This window comes from Elephas maximus, chromosome 22, assembly GCF_024166365.1.
Source record: "Elephas maximus indicus isolate mEleMax1 chromosome 22, mEleMax1 primary haplotype, whole genome shotgun sequence".
Lineage (NCBI taxonomy): Eukaryota > Metazoa > Chordata > Mammalia > Proboscidea > Elephantidae > Elephas > Elephas maximus.
In genome coordinates this window covers 67,776,750-67,794,208 of record NC_064840.1, presented here as the reverse complement: position 1 = coordinate 67,794,208, position 17,459 = coordinate 67,776,750, and the positions used below count along the sequence as shown (strand labels likewise).

The 17,459-nt window shown below is 40.5% G+C and overlaps 1 protein-coding gene across 5 annotated transcripts in view; it reads left to right on the top strand.

Moving 5' to 3' along the window:
- NRG1 (neuregulin 1) overlaps window positions 1–17,459 on the top strand; it is a 244,165-nt gene that overhangs the window by 40,691 nt on the left and 186,015 nt on the right. For all 5 annotated transcript variants that reach the window (XM_049866729.1, XM_049866727.1, XM_049866728.1 and 2 more), the window contains exon 2: window positions 16,959–17,136. In XM_049866729.1, coding sequence (XP_049722686.1) covers window positions 16,959–17,136 — 178 coding nt within the window. The remainder of the gene's footprint in view (window positions 1–16,958; window positions 17,137–17,459) is intronic.

Below are 17,459 nucleotides of genomic sequence, written 5' to 3'. Positions count from 1 at the left end.
TTGCCTTTGAGTTCATTCCGTCTCATAGCAACCCTATGGGACAGAGTAGAACTGCCCCATAGGGTTTCCAAGCAGCGGCTGGTGGATTCAAACTGCCGACCTTTTGGTTAGCAGCCGAGCTCTTAACCACTGCACCACCAGAACCCTGATTTATAGAGAATGGCATTCAACTCAGCATTATGAAGGGAGTTGAATACTGATAATTAAATTTTTAAGATGCAAAGTGCTTTCGTTACCATTTTTTGGTTGGAGTTTCACAGTAACTGTGTGAAATAGGTGAGGCAGGTACTACTTTTTATGCTCAGGGTTACTGAGGTTCAAAGTAGTTATGTGACTGCTTAGTCCCACAGGCTTAGCAAGAACTGGAACCCAGATTTCCTGGCTCTCCATTCTTACACTGGGTATGTGAATAGAGACTTAACAAAAATTTGAAGAAAAGGTACAAAATGTTACAGGTAGAATTTAATGATTAAAATTCATAGACTATAAACTGTTAGCAAAGAATCCATTTAAACTTCTTTCTAAATAAAAACAAAGGTATTTCTCATGCTAAGCTGTTGCACCAAGTCGATTCTGACTCATAACTGACCCTATAGGACAGAGTAGAACTGCCCCATAGGGTTTCCAAGGAGCAGCTGGTTGATTTGAACTGCTGACCTTTTGGTTAGCAGCTGAGCTCTTAACCACTGCACCACCGGGGCTCCTTTCTAGTGCAGGTGTCCATATAAGGAGCCCTGGTGGTTCAGTGGTTAAGGGCTCAGCTGCTAACCCAAAAGTAGGTGGTTCAAACCCACCAGCTGCTGCACAGGAGAAAGATGTGGCAACCTGCTTCTGTAAAAATTACAGCCTTGGAAACTCTATGGGGCAGTTCTCCTCTGTCTTACAGGGTCGTTATAAGTCAAAATTCAGTCTACGGCAATGGGTTTGAGTTGTATTTTGGGGGAGTGCTCATGTAAGGAACCCTGGTGGCTCAATGGTTAAACGCTCCACTGCTAACTTAAAGGTTGGCAGTCTGAATCCACCAAGCAGGTTCGCGGGAGAAAGACCTGGCCATCTGCTTCCATAAAGATTATAGACAAGAAAACCCTACAGGCAGTTCTGCTCTGTCATGTGGGGTCCCTATTAGTTGGAATCAACTCAGTAGCACCCAACAACTACAACAAATGTCTGTATGGAACACACAAACGCTTCATGTTGGTGTGCTAAATAAGCTTCATGTATGCTTCTTTTGTGTAATGTTGGTGAATTTTTGTGCTGAGAAAATTTTATTTCAATGTTTTAGGAACCAGTGGACTATTTTGAATGTATGGGAAGCAGATCATTTTTACTTTCAGAGGTGCTTAAATGAATTTGTTTTTCATGTAAAATAAGGACAGCTACTACTACTACGTCATTCTTACTGTGATTTCTTTTTGTGTGGTGCCTGAAACCAGACCACATTGACTCTAGTCATACGGTTTGACTCCTGTGGACTGCTCAGTAAACTATAACAGCCTTGTAGTTGCATTACATAAGCCACAAAGTTAGATTGCTTTAGGTTATTTATCAATGTTGTAAAACAAATTTTGTCACCGTGAACAGTCTTTTTTGACTCTTGTCATTTTCTCCCTCTTCAAATTCATGTCACTGGAAGCACTGAGATAAGAAATGTGCCTCCCTGGTCTTTCCTATGAGGTAGAAGCGAAGTGACACGGATTTGATTGTTAGGTTGTCTGTGTACTTGCTTGATAATGTAAAGAGCTCCCCAGCTTTAAAAAGCCTCAGAAAGTCAAACTTGGGCCTTATTCAAGAAGGGATGCAAAGTTGATTATTTAAATCTAGTAAACATACTAGCGCTATGAGTTGGAATCAACTCAATGGCAACGGGTAAACAGATTAGAGAGAGATGTGGCTTTCATTTGGGAGGCCTCAGGGAGGGAAGAAGGCTGCGTTCAATCCTGGCATGTACATTTTTGTGTCATTTTAGTTTAATAAATTACCTGTGTGTGCATGCACACACACGCACACACCCAGAAAGCTAATATTACAAGGAAAATAGATGGCCTAAATAACAAAGAAGTGGATTTTAGAGGTCCTGAAAAGACACATTTATCTCATGATTAGCACTGCTAAAAACCAGTTTCCTTGTTGAACAATTCAGCTTTAAATAACCTGTTGCCATTAAGTCGATTCTGACTCATGGTGGCCCCATGTGTTGGAGAGTAGAACTGTACTCAATAGGGTTTTCAATGGCTGTACTAGAAGTAGATCACTAGGCCTTTGCTCCATGGTGCTGCTGATGGATTCCAACCGACAACATTTTGGTTATTAGCTGAGCATAAACCATTGTGGTACCAGGGGCCTTAAGCTTTAAATAGCTATGCGAAAAAAGAAAGTGATAATAATATTTTAGGTCATAGAGAGCTAATATTCATAGATCGTTCAGGGGCTTTGCTCATTTATGTGCAGTGTTTAAAATTTCTCACTTTGCTGTCATTATTTAAAACTACAGTAAGTCCCCTGGTTAAAAACATCTGACTTACCATTAGGTAGTCCGAGTTACAGACAACTCATGCTTAAGAACTGACAGCCATAAAGCCTATAGTATTAAAAATTTGAGTTAAATACAATGGTTTGCACTAACAACCTCACACAGTACCTTGTGATGCTCATGAAGTGTTTCCTAAGTTTTTTATAGGGTCACTATGAGTGACCTTGACTGCAACGGTGTATATGTGTATATGCCTAGAAAGGTAAAATACATACTGTATGCTAAGACAAACATTTGACTAAAAATTGACTAACTGATCCTAAATAAGAATTGTATGTAACTGTTTGACTTACCTACAAATTGACTTAAAGATAGATTTAGGAAAGGATCTCGTTCAAAACCTGTTTGTAACCCCGGGGACTGCCTATAACTATAATGAAGTGTTGGCCCATCTTAACTAGAAATTTTATCCAGTTTAAGACACCTAAATAAATTCCTTCTTTCAAATGGAAAAAGGGAATTGTAGTGATATCAGTTAATTAAGTGATTGTAATTCAACTTGAAAAAAGAAATAACGGTTATAAAGATAAATATTATTCACATATCCAAGTCATGTTAAGTTGCATGGTTTACATAAGCAATAAATCCAAACAGAAAGAAGCTCCATTACAATGAAAAGATAAACAGATACATATCAATTTTTCAGTAACTAGGTTATTTCTCCATTTCTCTGTTTAAGTGACATATTGGAAGTAAATATGGCAGGGATATGGGAAAAATCCTGGTTTTTGACGATGGAAAAGAATCAATTAAAAAAGTTCTGTCAAAGGAAATTTGCTACGCATAAGTAAAACTACTGGATCCATTCTAACTCTATGTAATGATGGCCTTAAATGAAGCTTGCTGGACGTCGTCTTTATGTCTGTGAGTGAGATGTCCTTAAAATTGGGGGCAGCCGTGGTGACAGCATTAATTAGGCAGGCATGTTGAATACTTACAGCTGCTGGCAACGGTGCTGTGATTTACTCTAACATTCGTTTTCACGGTGTGCTGGCTTTACACCTCGAGAGAACAGCATTAATCTGTTCAGACACTTTTGCTGCTGTATCCTCCCATGGGCGTTATCACCTTTCAGTGAATACAGGAGGGACATGCAGCCTCATTCACCCTTGTGGCATTTTGGCATATGACAGACAACCACAGAGCTCAAAAAAGCGAACTTTTTTTTTGAGTGTATGGTTCCAATTTCAAGTGTTGTGCCTTTTTTTTATTGCCCCATAAGTCATTGAAGAAGCTCACAAAGTTCAGCCATTTTGCATTATCTACTGTCTCTCCCAGACTGTCTTTTGCACTTGTAATAAGAGCAGAAACTCTGAGTCACATTTTGGATCTAAGTATTGTCTGGGAAATGTGGTCGCGGTAGATGTGTCAATAAATTACATCCTTTGTACATTTGAGCTACAAAAATAACTAATGCAGAAAATAATTCGTTATAATATAGCAGATTATTGTCTAGCAGTTAAGGAGCGGAGTCTCTAGAGTTGGACTTGCTGGGTCCAGATTCTGGCTCTACAATATACCAGGTGTATGACTATAGGTGGAGCCTTGGTGGTGCAGTGGTTAAGAGCTCAGCTGCTAACCAAAAGATCGACAGTTGGATTCCACCAGCCGCTCCTTGGAAGTGCTGTGGGGCAGCTCTGCTCTGTCCTGTAGGGTCGCTATGAGTTGGAATCGACTCGATGGCAGTGGTTTCTGTTTTTTGTTTGTTGGTTGGTTTATGACCATAGGCAATGCCTAGTACGTAGTACTCATTGCCATCAAGACGATTCCAACTCATAGCGACCCTCCTGGATAGAGTAGAACAGCCACGTAGGGTTTCGAGGAGCAGCTGCTGGATTGGAACTGCCAACCTTTTGTTTAGCAGCCATAGCTCTTAAGCACTGTGTCACAAGGGCTCCTGGCACATAGTAGGTGCTCAATGCCCAAGCCTGCTGCCGTAGAGTTGATTTTGACTCATAGCAACCCCGTAGGGTTTCCAAGGCTGAGAATCTCTACAGAAGCCAACGGCCACATTGGTCTCCCACGGAGCCTATGGTGGTTTCGAACTGCTGACCTTTTGGTTAGCAGTCAAGCGCTTTACCCATTGCGCCACCAGGGCTCCCTGGTGCTCAATAAAATTTAGCTATTACTAAATCTAAAGGAGTTTATTATTGAAAGCATTAGGAGAACCTTGTTTTAACTCCATCTCATAGGCTTTGGGAACAGTATTATCGTAGTTTTATGATTTTATATTTAGCCCCCATTCTATGAATACTGGGCAAAGAACTACAGAACTGTATAGAAAAGCAGGATTGCTAATTTCAACAAGCATAACATCAATTTTCAAGGTGAAAGAGTCTCTTACCTATTAAATCTGCTTTTATTTTCCCTTGTCAGATTTTAGTCTTGTGAAGGTCTTTCATACATACATGGAGAGGTGATTTGGCTTATATAGCTTATTGTAAGAATCAAAAAATTATCACAGTGGGTATGAAAGGGACTGCTCGTTCCTTGAATGTTAGTCCTCAGCCCTCCTCCTTCTTGCTGCCTCTGCGTCAAGCTTCATAGAGGCACCGTGGTATAGAGAAAAGTCCTAGGTTTAAATCCTGGTTCTGCAGCTCATTAGTCTTGTGACATCGGTCAAGTTCTTGTGTAACCCTCATTGCTTCATCTGTAAAATGGAAAGTGTAATTATCCATCTTATGTAAAATACAGGAACTATTGCAAGTGAAAGAAATTCGATAAAATAACTTTTAGGATATATATTGTCTACAAAGATAAACGAAAAGAGCCCATTTAACAAACCAAAACCCTGCAGATGGGTCAGTCAGTGGAGAAGAGCAACTCTGATGTGAAAGGAGAGGAGATAATGTTGACATGTCTGTGTTCCTTTTGCCGAAAAGGAACTGCAACCAGGTCACTATGGGTAGACTTTGAAAATAAGGTGGAACAGATGAGAGAAGAAGTAATGTGACTGGGATACCAGGGGTCTTGGCTCAGGCAGGGTCCAAGTAGAGAGCCCTCTAACAGTATGCCTGGTGTGGCGATGATCAGATAAGAGAAATACAGGAGAACCTCAAAGTGTCCGAGTAAAGCTGATACTACTTATTTGACAATTTTCCAGGTAGATTTAAATTTCATTTTCCCTAGTGCCATAGGAAACAGGAGTGTAAGAATCCTAATCCAAAGCAGTGCATAAAACAATAATGTCCACTCAATCCCAAGTAATAAAAAGGACTCTTGAGAAGGTAGGCTTGGCCTCTGGAATAATTTCTGTACCTGGGTCTCTTCTTTATCAATGCCTTCCAGATCTTTCCTCATATGTACTCTTTCAGCCAACAGTTGAGGTCTTACTTTGCACTAGGCCCCTGAGATCCCATGTCTTTGATCTATTAAAGTTAGACATTTGAATGATTGAATTTGGTGTCAGTCAAAACTGACAGACAGACACACACACGAGCCTTAACACATGGCTCATGGATACCCTTATTGACTGTCTTACCCTTCCTTTGATTTGCTTATTTTGATTTGATTTGGTTGTTTTTGTTAATTGGTGTCAGGCCAGCTCTGACTCATAGTAACCTTATGTATAACAGAACGAAACATTGCCCAGTCCTGCACCATCTGCATGGTCCTTGGTATGTTTGGATCCATTGTTTTGGCTATTGATTTTCTATTAAAAGACAAATTCAATAAATGGCCCTATTTTTGTGCATGTGTCTTTTTTTTTTTTTTTTTTTTTAATGCAGCCTTTTGGGTGTGGTAATCAGATCTAAAATATGATTTTTTTTTTTCCCCCATGGCCTTACACTAAACATAGTCCCTAACTGGGCTGATTGCAGCTCATGCCCTCATGCCCTCAAATGGAACATCACAAAGAATCATACTGTTATAGGCAAGTTGTAGCAGTAACTGTGAAAAGTGAAACTTTGAGGACATCCATGTTTAAAAATCGCCACCAACCGAAACTGGTACTTTTGAGGAAATCAGAGTTAATAGTAGTAAGAAGCTAACTTTGGTTGTAGAGATACCACCAGTGTAAATATTAGAAGTAAAAAGCTGAAATATTGCCCCAAATTTTATTTTTTTATGTTGTGTAATGGCACATGCTACATATGTGCTGTGTGGATGTGTTTGAGCATAAATGAACTATGCCATAATATGCGTACAGAGATGGGACAGTGGTGGTTCAGAGATAGAGTTCTCACCTCCCTGTGAGAGACCTGGGTTCGACCCCCAGCCAGTGCAATTCATGAGCAGTCACCACCCATCTGTCAGTGGGGGCTTGTGTGATGCTGTGGTGTTGATCAGGGTTCAGCGGAGTTCCAGACTGTCATGGACTAGGAGAAAAGGCTTGGCAATTTGCTCCCAAAAATCAGCCGCTGAAAACCCTGTGGGTCACAATGGTCTGATCTGCAGCCGATCTTGGGGATGGCGCAGGACTGGGCAGCATTTGGTTCCTTTGTACGTGGGGTAGCCATGAGTTGGGGGCCAACTTGATGGCAGCTAATAACAGCAACACATACACGTTCCTACACTGTGTAATGAGTTGGGCATAGAGCCACCAACATGGTATTTTCAGGGTCAAGCATATTACCAGTGTGTTTACTGCTTAGGTTTAGTTTGCTGCCACCGATGGAGTCAGATTGACAGAATTTTATAATAAAACCTTTAATTTCATAATACTTTCTTCCAAGTGAAGCACTGGCGGCACAGTGGTTAAGAGCTTGACTGCTAACCAAAAGGTCAGCAGTTTGAATCCACCAGTCGCTCCTTGGAAACCCTATGAGACAGTTCTGCTCTTTCTCTTAGGGTCCCTATGAGTTGGAATCAACTCCACAGCAATGAGTTTAGTGATTTTTTTTTTTTTTTTTTGATTCTTCTAAGAAAGGAGCCCACAGGCTTTACCTTATTCTCCAAATATCTTTGCTGAATACCCAGGGACAAATAGTAGTCTCCTTTTAGCTCACAGGGAGCGCTAGTTAACCAGAGTCGGGAACAGACCACCTGAAGGATGACTCAGCCGAGAATGGGGCAGTGTCAGCACTAAGTCACCACATCACCACATGTGGCAACAAACTGTGACCTTGTTGGATGATTTTAAACTTAACTCTAAGACAACACACTGCATCAGAAGCAGAAGATTAAAACCTAGGTGTATTTTTACCATTGCCACTAGCATTTGCTGCCTTTTTCACAGCTATATTTTTAAATTTTAAGCTGATAAGAGACGTTTTCCTTTTTATAGCCAACTTTGTGAGTACAGCTCAGGAGAGAAGACCAGATGGCAAAATATAAACTTCATCTACTTTGTGCGTTACTGTAATCTCCCTGAGACAGTGCAATGAGGGAGAAATATGATCAGTAAAAGAGGTCTTGAAGACTTTCCTGTGTAATTTATTTTCTCGGCGTTTCTCAAGCTGAAAGAACTGAAGAAAAAATTCAAGCCTCGAGTTGCAATAGTGAAGGATTCCATGGGGAAAGTATTAAATGATGCAGGAAGCATCAAAAGAAGGTGGAAGGAATACACAGAGTCATTATACCAAAAAGAATTGGTTGATATTCAACCATTTCAAGAGATGGCATATGATCAGGAACTGATGGTACTGAAGGAAAAAGTCCAAGCTGCTCTGAAGGCACTGGTGAAAAACAAGGCTTCAGGAACTGATGGAATATCAATTGAGATGTTTCAACAAACAGATGCAGCACTGGAGGTGCTCACTCGTCTATGCCAAGAAATATGGAAGACAGCTTCCTGTCCAACTGATTGGAAGAGATCCATATTTATGCCTATTCCCAAGAAAGGTGATCCAACCGAATGTGGAAATTATAGAACAAGATCATTAGTATCACATGCAAGCAAAATTTTGCTGGAGATCATTCAAAAATGGCTGCAGCAGTATATCGACAGGGAACTGCCAGAAATTCAGGCCAGTTTTAGAAGAGGACTTGGAACCAGGTGTATCATTGCTGATGTCAGGTGGATCCTGGCTGAAAGCAGAGAATACCAGAAGGATGTTTACCTGTGTTTTATTAACTGTGCAAAGGCATTCGACTGTGTGGATCGTAATAAACTATGGAAAACATTGCAAAGAATGGGAATTGTGCTCATGAGAAACCTTTACATAGATCAAGAGGCCGTTGTTCAGACAGAACAAGGGGATACTGATTGGCTTAAAGTCAGGAAAGGTGTGCGTCAGGGTTGTATTCTTTCACCATACCTGTTCAGTCTTTATGCTGAACAAATAATATGAGAAGCTGGACTATATGAAAAAGAATGGGGCATCAAGATTGGAGGAAGACTCATTAACAATCTGCGTTATGCAGATGACACAACATTGCTTGCTGAAAGTGAAAAGGACTTGAAGCACTTACTAATGAAGATCAAAGACCACAGCCTTCAGTATGGATTACACCTCAACATAAAGAAAACAAAGATCCTCACAACTGGACCAATGAGCAACATCATGATAAACGGAGAAAAGACTGAGGTTGTCAAGGATTTCATTTTACTTGGATCCACAATCAACGGCCATGGAAGCAGCAGTCAAGAAATCAAAAGAGGCATTGCATTGGGTAAATCTGCTGCAAAGGACCTCTTCAAAGTGTTGAAGAGCAAAGATGTCACCCTGAAGACTAAGGTGCGCCTGACCCAAGCCATGGTATTTTCAATCGCATCATATGGATGTGAAAGCTGGACAGTGAATAAGGAAGGCTGAAGAAGAGCTGACGCCTTTGAATTGTGGTGTTGGTGAAGAATATTGAATATACCACGGACTGCCAAAAGAACGAACAAATCTGTCTTGGAAGAAGTGCACCCAGAATACTCCTTAGAGGCAAGGATGCCGAGACTGCATCTTACATACTTTGGACATGTTGTCAGGAGGGATCAGTCCCTGGAGAAGGACATCATGCTTTGCAGAGTATAGGGTCAGCGGAAAAGAGGAAGACCCTCAATGAGGTAGATTGACACAGTGGCTGCAAGAATGAGCTCAGGCATAACAACGATTGTACAGATGGCGCAGGACCGGGCAGTGTTTCATTCTGTTGTGCACAGGGTCGCGATGAGTCAGAGCTGACTCGACGGCACCTAACAACAAAAACAACAACATGACTATAGGACACCCTGGTGGCATAGTGGTTAAGGGTTCGGCTGCTCACCAGAGGTTGGCAGTTCGAATCTACCAGGCGCTCCCTGGAAACCCTATGGAGCAGTTTTCCTCTGTCCTATAGGGTCGGTATGAGTCTTAATCGACTTGATGACAATGGTTTGGTTTTAACATGATTATAGGCAAAGGACAGCCTTCTGCGTTAGAGAACTGATTAATGGTATTCATGAGGCTTTCTTTAACTAACATAATTGTCTGACACCAGTTTTCGCTGTGAGATCTGCATGTGTTTGATGGCAGGCCTTACTTCACTGGGATCGCAGCTGAAAGCTCACTGCTATTTGAGAATATTTTTCAGGTTTCCTGTTTAATTTGTTCAGTGTGTTGAGGTGCTTCAGATTAACTGCCCAGTCAAACACGGAGAGTAATGATATGAGGTAACTGTGCATTGTCTGATCCCTCCAAGAGCTGAAAAAACAACTTATCTAGTGCCACGTGCCATCAGCCTATCTCTGCAGCATACACATGCTAAAAATTTATTTCCTGTTCTTAACAGTACAGTATGTTGTTGTTAGGTGCTGTCGAGTCGGTTCCAACTCAGGGCGACCCTTTGTACAACAGAATGAGACACTGCCAGGTCCTGCCCCATCCTCACAATCCTTGTTATGCTTGAGCACATGCTTGTCGTTGCAGCCACTGTGTCAGTCCATCTTGTTTGAGGGTCTTCCTCTTTATCCCTGACCCTCTACTCTTTCAAGCATGATGTCCTTCTCCAGGGACTGATCCCTCCTGATAACATGTCCAAAGTATGTGAGACGCAGTCTCACCATACTTGCTTCTAAGGAGCATTCTGGCTATATTTCTTCCAAGACAGATTTGTTTGTTCTTTTGGCAGTCCATAGTATATCCAGTATTCTTTGCCTACACCACAACTCAAAGGTGTCAATTCTTCTTCGGTCTTCCTTATTCATTGTCTAGCTTTCACATGCGTGTGAGGCCATTGAAAACACCATGGCTTGGGTCAGGCGCACCTTAGTCCTCAAAGTGACATCTTTGCTTTTGAACACTTCAAGGAGGTCTTTTGCAGCAGATTTGCCAAGTCAGTATAATAATTGGTATTTAAATATATTTGGAAAGCAAGTACACAGAGGATGATTTAAAAAAAAAAAAAGAGGCTTATTATTCATTATTAGATTAATACTTTAAAAATTATTTCACTTTTATCACGAATCTTTACTTACACATTAAATTTTTGGAATAAATGAACATCCAAAACTCCGCTACCATCAAATCAATTCCAACTCATAGTGACCCGAAAGGGCAGAGTAGAGCTGCCGCGTAGAGTTTCCGAGGCTGAAATCTTTTCAGAAGCAGACAGCCACATCTTTCTCTCGTGGAATGGCTGGTGGGTTTGAACCACTGGAAATTGTGGTTGGCATCCGAGCACTTTAACCACTGTGCTACCTGGGCTCCTTCAAATGAACATACTGCCCTACATGTTTGAGTGGGTCAGAATGTATAAGAAATATTTTTGAATTACCTCCACCATTGTTTTTTGCATGACGTGGCATGTCAAATATGATAAGTAGAAACATAAAGATGGACTGACTCTTAGGTTGAGTTTGAATAGGAAGGGTACGTTTGCGACCTTATAACCCCTTACAAACACATAAAGCCTGTGAAAAGAAGTGCACCTTTACGATGTGTGGTATTGCTCTGGGGCTTTCATTGTTTTTATTTTTAAAGGCTGTTATTCTTTGCACTTGACTGTCTGCCTCCTCTGATATGTTTCTGAGGGTGTGGACACATTCATATGAGTGTCTGAAGACTATTATTCAAGCAGGTGGGAAATAGATTTAGGCAGAAACTGCTTAAAACTTATTGTATCGTTTCCGGCTATGGGACAGCCGCCTCTTTAGAAACACGTTGAAAGCACAATTATGAACTGTGGTAGACCAAATAAAATTAAAGCGTGACCAAGATCTCAGCACACCTCCTGCATTTGAAGCATTCATTTGGCATTGGGTTTTTGTCTTCAACTGATTTTTGATTCACAGACCATTTACTCTTAGACAAGAATTGAAAGGCAAGTACATTTATTTATTTTTGCAGTCTTAAAATCCAAGTACTCAGTTAAAAAAAAAAAAAGGATCTCAAGGTTAGACCTACTCCTGGCCTTCTAAAGCTATACCTGTGTGTTAGAAAGTTCTTCATAAAGCTAGAGTAGAGAGATTTTTTTTTTCAGTGAAATAAATGAGATTGTTTCATGTGAGTAAACCCTATGTCTGAAAAACATCTGTATTCCATTAGCATATAGCTATTATTTTACAATTCCTAGCAAAAGAAAATTTGTTGAAAATTATATCATTATGGATACTAAAAACCAAAAACCCCTTGCCGTCAAGTCATAAAGAATCACAGCAACCCTGTAGGACTGAGTGGAACTGCCCCATAGGGTTTCCAAGGCTGTAAATCTTTATGGAAGCTGACTGCCACACCTTTCTTCTATGGAGCAGCTGGCGGGTTCGAACCACCAACCTTTGGGTTAGCAGTTGAGCATGCACAAACCCTGCAGGCTCAAATATTAGCTCACATTTCTGCCAGGAATCTGGAATATCCAGGACTATCACAGTAGCGTGTTTAAGTGGGAAAACAAAGAGGAATTTATGTTGTGGCCAGGCCTCTTGGACGTTTGAAATTGAGCTCTGCGAGGAGTGAGTGAGGGACTAGATGGTACCACTGACAGCAAGGCATCCATGGGCCAAGGATGCAGTTGGGTGGCTCTGGTGGTGTCTCACAGATTTGTTTCTCCATTTAAGCTATGGAGGATTTTGAGTCTACTTCTTAAAAGAGCAGTTCTCTGAAAAGCTGAATATCCTCATATCATAGATGGTTTCCCCTATAGGACAGAGCAGGAGCATCATTACAGGTGGACGAAGACTGAAAGGGAGAGAGGTTGGAAGCTTTTCTATTTCTGATGGACTTGAAGCTGTGTGCAGTGAAAGGGAAATTCAGTCAAGTCAGTGAGAGATATGCCTGAACACCAAGCAACAAGGAACGTTCGCACATCAGTGTCAGCTTCAGGAGTGGGTTCTTTAAACTAAGAAGAACCTGGTATCTGAAGGCTGCATCACATCCCAAATCATCTCTTTAGGGCAAACATCCTTGCATGTGAACCTGAAAAGGAAAGGATAGATGTTGGTCTGCTAGAGGAGCAATTGGTTTCTTCCCATCAAAGGACCTAGTGGGAGTGGGATCCCCAAATCATGGTTAGCAGTTTGGACCATGTAGGGATTTCAGTGCAGTACCGCTTGCAGAATTTAAATGGAGGGTGTAGTCTCTGGGCTGTATTGTAAATTGTAATTTGGATATTCCCAGGAATTTCCTTTGTGATGGCAGTCTTCACCAAGACTTTAAAAATGCTTACTGAAAGCCAAGGCATTTTATTTAATGGTAGAAAGGCCAGGAGAGAAAAGCAGGGAAAACAAAGAGAAACCAAGATTCTTTTTTTTTTCTCTAAATGTGTTTATATGTAGATGCATACATGTATTTCCTTATGGGCTGTCTCCTCTGAAACGTAACTGAAGATATTATGCATTTCACCACTAAACATTTCAGCAGATATTTCCTAAGAATCAAGACATTCTCCCACATAATAACAATGCATTGATTGCACTTGAGAAATTCATTTTTTCTTTTTATATTTTTATTTTGCTCAAAGTGAAGGTTTACAAATCAAGTCAGTCTCTCATACAAAGCCTTATATACACCTTGCTATATTTTTTTTATATACTCCTAGTTGCTCTCCCCCTAATGAGACAGCACATTCCTTCTCTCCACCCTGTCTTTCCGTGTCCATTCAGCCAGCTCCTGTCCCCCTCAGCCTTCACATCTCCCCTCCAGACAGCAGCTGCTCACATAGTCTGATGTGTCTACTTGATCCAAGAAGCTCACTCCTCACTAGTATCATTTTCTGTCTTATAGTCCAGTCCAATCCCTGTCTGAAGAGTTGGCTTTGGGAATGGTTCCTGTCTTGGGCTAACAGAAGGTCTGGGGGGCCATGAGCTCCGCGGTCCCATTAGTCTCAGTCAGACCATTAAGACTGGTCTTTTTCCGAGAATTTGGGGTCTGGGTCCTAGGGCTCTCCTGCTCCTTCAGGGATTCTCTTGTGCTTCCTGTTATGCCAGTCATCGGTTGTAGCCGGGCACCATCTAGTTCTGCTGGTCTGAGGCTGATGTCGTCTCTGATTTAGGTGGCCCATTCTGACTCTTGGGCAGAAATTTATTTTTGATACAGTGTCTTTCTTCAGGAAACCCTGGTGGTGTAGTGGTTAAGAGCTACAGCTGCTAATCAAAAGGCTGGCAGTTCGAATCCACCAAGTGCTCCTTGGGAACTATGTTGGGCAGTTCTACTCTGTCCTGTAGGGTCGCTATGAGTCAGAATCTACTCGATGGCAATGAGTATCTTTATTCAGATTTTTTCAGTGATCCCAGTAATTCCTTTATAGCTTTTTTAAACCTGAAGCAGCATCCAGTGACGTTTGTCATGTCTCTTTAAAATGCTTTTATCAACTACATGAGTTTCACTGTCTTCTTTTGTCATTTATAACATCAAAGCCCAGAGTAATCGTTTTGTAGACTATCCCTCAATTTGAATTTGTCCCATTGCTTCCGTATGTTTGAAATCAAGATTCCTAATAAATAAATAAGTGAATGAATAAAGACAGAAGGTGTAATGGATTGAATTGTGTCCCTCAAAAATATGAGTTGCTAATCCTAATTTCTACACCTGTGGTTATAATCCCATTTGGGAATGGATTGTCTTTGTTATGTTAATGAGGCAAGATTAGTATAGGGATATATTTTGAGTCAATCTCTTTTAAGATAGAAAAGAGATTAAATCAGCAAGCTAGGAAGTAGTCATGGGGGAAGAGAGTTGCCAAGCCACGTGAAGACTGCCCACCAGCAGAAACGCAGAAGAGACAAGGACCGTCCTGTAGAGCTGACAGAGAAAGAAAACCTTCCGCTAGAACCAGCACCCTGAATTTGGACTTCTAGCCTCCTAAACTGTGAGAAAATTTCTGTTTGTTAAAGCCATCCACTTGTAGTATTTCTGTTATAGCAGCACTAGATGAGCAAGACAGGAGGGACAGAGAAAGAGGAAAAAAAAAAGGAACGAGGGAAAAAAGAGAATCAAACTTATTTCATAATAAATGGTTTATTCAAATAAAAAAAAATCTAGTAGATTTATATCCAAACTACATTGATAAGCAAATTTATGTGGTAGGCGAGGAAACCCAGTTCTTATTGTTAAGTTAGGGCTATCTGAAATTCCTTACTTAGGGTATTTTGCTTAGAGGCAAGGAATGAACCTTGAGGGTTTGGGCTGTGTGCCAAGTGAAATTCAGTGAAAACAAACAAAGAATGCAAACTAGTTATTTTAGTCTATACATAAAATAAGGAGGCAGTTCCTTTTCAGTCTATGTAAAACAGTTTCTTTTCGTGCCATTTCGCTCCAGCAAATTTGTTTCTTTACAACTCTTCACCAGACTTGCAAAACTGAAAATGGTCTTTAAGAATTAATAGAAATATACAGACCATTCCAGAGAGATGAGGACTCAGTCTGTGTTTAAAAACCTCCGCTTTTTAAAGACTCCGAAGCAGGCTCTTCAGAGGGTAAATCTTATTTTCAAACTGTCAGGAGAAAGGACCAGACAAGAACCATCAGGTATCAAAGGCTAAGGACAGCTGACAGAAGTTTCCCAGCATGCCAGTATGTCCACCGTGTTAAGTGCCTGCTTCCTGGCCTCGTAGCCCAGCCCCCAAATAAATAAAAAGGGGGACATGTAATCGTAGAGGCACAGCTAAGAAATCACAGCTTTCAAATGGTTTTTGCTGTAATTTATTTGAACCTCCATACGCTCATTCCTGACAGTTTCGTGATTTACTTGGTAAGCGCTGAGTTGAAGAAAGCAAACAGACCCCGAGTCGCAGAGGTACTCCATTTCCTGTTCATGTCCAGTGTGGCTCTGAATTCTCTCCTTGGAGTGGTAGTGTTTGCTTTATCCAGTGAATAACTATGTACAGAAACAGCAAGGTGGAGTCTCATTTGCCTGGGTGTGTTTTCTGGGTGTTCCTGCTAATTCCAGAACTGGGGCAGAGATCACCTTTATAGTTGGCTTTTCTGAGATACGGTAGACACTGAGAGTTGTGGAGATCTCAGGTTCCGTGATGTAGATTACTAAGTGAAATTTCGTGTGTGGGAGAAAATCCTTCATTTATGCCTTTACTTTTGGAAAGCTTTTATTATGAAAAAAATCAAACATACTCTATAGAATTGTATAACAAAAGTACCATGTATACCTACTGCTCAACTTCCATAGTTTTCAACACCATGGTAAATGTGTTTCGTCTTTTACCTACCCTCTCCCAGCCGCCGTATTGTTTTGAAGCAATTTTCAGATATTGTAACATTGCATTCATTAGTATCTCAGTAGATAATAGTCTTTTAAGCAGTCTTGCTTAAAATAAGAATGGCATGCAGGTACTCCATCTAAAGAATTCTACATGTTAATGCACAATTTAGATGCTCCCAATCTCTGTTGAGAAAATTTAGAAGGGCTAAATCTCATCAAACATAATTTGACATGAGTGTGGTGGTCATCTGGCCATTCGTTGTGTATGTGACAGTGATTGTAGGTCCAGTGAAAGAGTAATGTGGCCAAAGAATTTTTGCCTTGAAGAAAGGGACCATTGTTAAGATTTTATGAGTTCTTTTTGCTTTTTTGGGCCACCTCTGAAGATAGAATTGTGAAATGAGCCCAGTGTCGCTCCGACCCTCCATAGATTCTGTTACCATGGACAAATCAGTCACTTTCCTGTAGCAGACTTTGCCATTTTAAAAGTGGGTATGACACCTGCTGTACCTATTCATAGCACTCCCATGAAGATCAGTTGTGATCTTAGATGCAAAAGTGATTTAAAAATAATGGCCTGGATACATATTCTCCTTTAGCACAGGCTCTTGGGTTTTGAAGTTACCTGTGTTGAGGATTTGTCATGGTATCCAAGAATGTAAAGAGTGAGGAAGTATTAGAATAAAATTTGTTTGTAAGAATAATTTTATTTATAAGCTAGGTTTTCCTTTTTTTTTTTTCCTACGTATATTTTATTTCTCTCCAAGTTGTGGTTCATTTGGCTGACCTATTTTTTTTCCACCTCTCAGTTAATAAAACCATTGGGAATGATATCTCGATCAGGCTCACTCAAAATTAACATGTTTCTCTTTGAAAGAGTGCTGAATGACCTGAGTTTTTTCCCCCCTTCTTTTTTCGTTTTTAGCCTTGCCTCCGCGATTGAAAGAGATGAAAAGCCAGGAGTCAGCTGCAGGCTCCAAACTTGTGCTTCGCTGTGAAACCAGCTCTGAGTACTCCTCTCTCAGATTCAAGTGGTTCAAGAATGGAAATGAATTAAACCGAAAAAACAAACCACAAAACATCAAGATCCAAAAAAAGCCAGGGTAAGTGTAATATATATAGCATAGACCATGCTTAGCAATAAAAAAAAAAAAAAAAAAAAAATTTTTTATAGAATAATATAAAAAGTAAAAAATTAGAGCCTAATAAGTAAATGTACTATCAAAAAGCATAATATACATTAATTGAAAAAAAAATTTTTTTTAATTGTATGATGACCAGAAGTTGTATCATTATCTAGCAAAGAATTTGGAGTCCTTGATTCTTACAACTTCCGGATGAAGAAAAGAAAGGATGAAAGGGGGCAAAGAAGAATAAGTGGCAGGGAGAGATGGATGGGAAGGAGAACAGCGTTAGTGGTAGCCGC